General features: G+C 33.9%; 1 protein-coding gene across 1 annotated transcript in view; it reads left to right on the top strand.

Moving 5' to 3' along the window:
* Positions 1 to 4,147, top strand: part of LOC105314963 (uncharacterized) — a 5,894-nt gene extending 1,747 nt beyond the window's left edge. Inside the window, exons 3-10 of the mRNA XM_020004534.1 lie at positions 395 to 492; positions 546 to 755; positions 1,254 to 1,346; positions 1,513 to 1,641; positions 1,691 to 1,747; positions 3,102 to 3,161; positions 3,208 to 3,394; positions 3,443 to 4,147. Coding sequence (XP_019860093.1) covers positions 395 to 492; positions 546 to 755; positions 1,254 to 1,346; positions 1,513 to 1,641; positions 1,691 to 1,747; positions 3,102 to 3,161; positions 3,208 to 3,394; positions 3,443 to 3,914 — 1,306 coding nt within the window. The 3' untranslated portion in view covers positions 3,915 to 4,147. The remainder of the gene's footprint in view (positions 1 to 394; positions 493 to 545; positions 756 to 1,253; positions 1,347 to 1,512; positions 1,642 to 1,690; positions 1,748 to 3,101; positions 3,162 to 3,207; positions 3,395 to 3,442) is intronic.
* Positions 4,148 to 4,368: the final 221 nt, after the last annotated feature.

Raw genomic sequence — 4,368 nt, forward strand, 5'->3', positions numbered from 1 at the left:
CTGTGCTATACCTACATGTATTATAAATTTTTGATGCATATACATGTTCCTATGTTGTGTAAAAAATTGGAACTGATGCAGCTCAAAATTGTTTTTATATGGATTTTATAAGTTGCTTCAAAAGCCATGTACCATGTTTGTCAGGAATGTCAGCTCATGAAATATTCTGTTTAGATCACTTGGCATACTTTGTTGGAAATCCTGTGGTTGAAAATGCTTTTATAATTACATGTAAATAAAATTTACGTCATTATTTCAAAAATCATATGGTAGAACAACACAGAATTTTGTTGGAAAAATAAATAAATTAATGGTCAGAAAATGTTTGATGACCGGCTATTGATTTAGGTCTTGATAATAAATTTTTTTTATTATTTTGTGTTTGTTATTGTAGCCATCATGCTTGGTGCTCGTTTGAAGCGTTTGCTGAAGCATATAATGAGATGGTTCGAGGTACTAGTGGCTATTTGTCAAATAATCAAGATGAAAGTTGTAGGCTAACAGCAATGTTGATAATTAGGATTATTTTATGTTCTGCATTCTAGATTGTTTTACTTCTTCTTTTGCATCTCTTGAACTGACACGAAAGATTGTGGCTGAATCCTTCTGGAATGCTGAAACTGAGGCAGAACTAAGAGAGTTCGGAAATGTTTCGTCAACAGAGCCGAGAGAAACAATCATGCAGCAAATTGATGAGAGACGATCATTGTCGTGCTATGATCATCATGAATGCAACCAGGACTGTAAGGATCGAGGTCAGGTATTAATGTATGCAGATTCATGAGACACATTATTAAAATTAGATTAAAGTTAACTGCATGTATGAAAGAGAAAGAGGGATGCCAAAATGTGCAAAATGTTTACAAAATTTTAAAACTCTAAAATTGCTCACTGTTAATTTTTGGAAAGAGGATACACAAAATTTGTGAAGGCTGTAAATTTTACGAATTTCGCGATTTTTTGAAAATTTGCAATAATTACTTCCTTGAAAATCAAAATTATTAGGGTACAAGATGGCGGACGGTGTAAATTTGCGAAAAATGAATTCACATACTAGATTTTTAGGCAAAATTGCAAAATATACAGCCCTAGAAAATTTTGTGCTCTATCGTAGCTTAGAAAAGTGTGTTATTTCCGTAAATCTATCACATAGCCATCACTCTCTCTGTGACCCATGATTGCAATAGTGTTATATGGTTCATAATAATTTATGAAATTGAATCATTTTGTTTATATTATTTTAATCAAAATAGGATGTGGTAGGCTTTGGTCTGTTGATGGCTTGTGGAAATTAGTTTATCCCATATGTATGAATAAAGAACCAAAGGAAGTATCTGGATTTTCAGGTACATGTGTATATAATATTACCATAATAGGGCCAATGTGTGTATGTATTGACTATTCAAATTAATTATAGCCTATAAACATGGAAGTATGTTGAATAATCAAATAGGCATCTAAATTTGCTATTCATCTGTACAAGACATTTGAACATGGCTTTTTATATTATAGGACAGCTGAAATATGTTGACTCTTGCCCTAATCAGCCACTTCATGGAAAAGCATTTTGCTCTGATCACTGTAAGGAGGCAGAGTCAGCAAATATACCTACTGATATCAAGAAATATGTGTCATATATACGTAAGTATAGCTTTATGTTTAAAGTTGAGATACATGTACATATAAACAGGCAAATCAGAGCAAAATGAGATAGACATCGAGGATTTCGATCCAGTAGTGGAAGAAGGTACACGTAAATATATAGACCACTGACAGTGAAAATTGGAAAAAATATGAATTTAATTAATTCTATATATCTCATTAATGAGATTCATAGATGAAATATAACATATATAACATGCCGATATGGGTCGATACACTCTCTACCTCGGATACTTTGAATTGATATCACCCGAGGGCCGAAGGCCCTCGGGTGATATCAATTCAAAGTATCCTCGGTCTCGGGATATCGATTCTCATATCGTCATGTGATATATAACATATATATATATATATATATATATATGTTGTCCGCCCACATGCCATAATTGGCTGCCATTTTGGTTGGCAATTAAGTATGTTATGAAAGTCAATTGAGGCATGAAGGAAATGCCTCACTTACCCTGCTTCAGCTAGCTAAAAAGTGCTTGTTATAAAAAACAGCTGTCTTTAAGCTTCTCCTGTAAAGGATTTGGTCAAATTTGCTCCAGAACTCTTAATACAGGTTTGTTTTTATGTCGGCCCATTTGTTCTCCATTAAAAGTTGCCAACCAAAATGGCGACCGGAGTTTATTTCATCATAAACCACACCTTATGACCATAAAATTTCTAATAATCATTAATCTTCCTACGCAAATAATAATTTTCACTTCCAGTGGTCTTCATTGTGTATACATGCATATGATCATTTTGCTCACAATAATAAATGTAACATGGTTAGTTTTTTGTGGTTACCAACTTACCATTGAGATTTTTTCATAAAACATTAAGGGGCTCAGCTCCCAAGTGCCATCCTGTATGAGATACAGCTGCATGAGCAAGCAAAACCTTTTTGAAAATCTGATAACCGCCATTTTATTTTTGTGACCACACCCACATTTAATGAAATTAGGCTCGCCCCAATTAATCAATGTAAGTGATCAGTACAAGATGGCCTTATGCTTTGATTCATGGAAATTAGATGCACAAAACTAATGTAGGGCTTTAAACGTTTTGAGGCTACCGTATAGCAAAAAATTTTGATGGCCAAAAATTTTCACAAGCTTGTCCAAAAATATATTTTGTGGTTTTCATTTGCACAATTTTCTGCCTTTTTGCCATGTTGAACAGTATTGATTTTTGTGGATTTTATTTTGGTGAATTTTGCGAATTCACAAAAATTTTGGGCCACAAAAGATTCTAGCTATACAGTATATGGTGAGATTACATGACATTGCACATTGAGACAAGAGTAAATGTACTCTAATTCTCTTGATAGAGGTGATAACACACTGTACATGCATGTAGCAAAATACAGATGATACTTTAAAATGTACATGTACATGTATTTATACAGTATATACATGTATACGGTGATTCATTCAAGAATTTTTTATATTTAGAAGTCTTGGAAGATGAAACTCCATGTGAGACTGATTTACGTACTTCTGCTAAAATACAAGGTAAGTTTAAAACAAATTTTGATGTATATTGTTTGAATTGGCACAGGAATTTCAGATATTATAGCATCACATCCAACACTTTCTCAAGTTCTTGATGAAGAAGAGATAGATGGTGATAAACCTACTTGCAATAAAGATACTGGGTCCAAAAAGCAACTAAGGAAATGGACAAGAGGACACCTTGTTATTGTGAGAGGAGGAGGACATATTGACATGTGGCAGCCATTATACCAGTAAGCTTCATGAAAAATTCATACGTAAAATTAATGTATTTTTTTTAGATCTGAGGGTCCAGCACAAGTATTTTTAATTGTGTTAATGTGGATGACAACAGCTTTTAGAAATCTTAGCAGAGAAGAAAGAAAAAAAGTTATCATATCTTATGACAACATGTGTCATTTGAATAATTTAAAAGCAGCTAAGAATCCTCTGCCCCTACCTGATGATTTAAAATATCTGTGGACTGATGTTATTAAAATCATTGATTCCCTTCACTTAAAGAATCACAGGGACCCCAAATGTCATGAGGAATATAATCCACAAAAAATAAAAGACATCAATCCATCTTTTAACACAATGGCTTGCGAACAAACTTTTGCCTGGCTAGGACGTTACAAGAAAATTTTGGTGTCAATGGGAAAATGTCATCATCATTTTTTTTTACATCGTCTTGTTAAAAGGCGCAACAAATACATTTCCTTCTGCTATGACAATGGAAGGCGTCCTGTAGCTCCTAAACCTTCTTACAAGTGACTGACTATTGCATGATATTATCTAAATTTTGAATTTACTTGTTTTTGAAAATTTATTATTGTACAGTTCGAGTACCACACAAATAATCTTAACACACCCATTTTATCCAGCCCCAGTGGTGGATCTAAACAATTTACTCTAACATTTATGGTTCTGCACAAGCTTGCTTGACCACACCCTATAATTACCCCTCCCATCTCATAATTACCCCCCAAAAATTAAATCCTAGATCCGCCCCTGTCCAATGGTACTCACAGTCCTTCAAAACCATCAAAACCCATACCCTCAATACCAGTGTACACTACACATAGTCCTTCAAAACCTTCAAAACCTTCAAAACCTCAAAACTCATACCCTCAATACCAGTGTACACTACACATAGTCCTTAAAAACCTTCAAAACCATCAAAACCCATACCCTAATACCATAGTCCTTCACAGTCCTTCAAAACCAT

Source organism: Amphimedon queenslandica, unplaced genomic scaffold (genome assembly GCF_000090795.2).
Source record: "Amphimedon queenslandica unplaced genomic scaffold, v1.1 AMPQUscaffold_12142, whole genome shotgun sequence".
NCBI lineage: Eukaryota > Metazoa > Porifera > Demospongiae > Haplosclerida > Niphatidae > Amphimedon > Amphimedon queenslandica.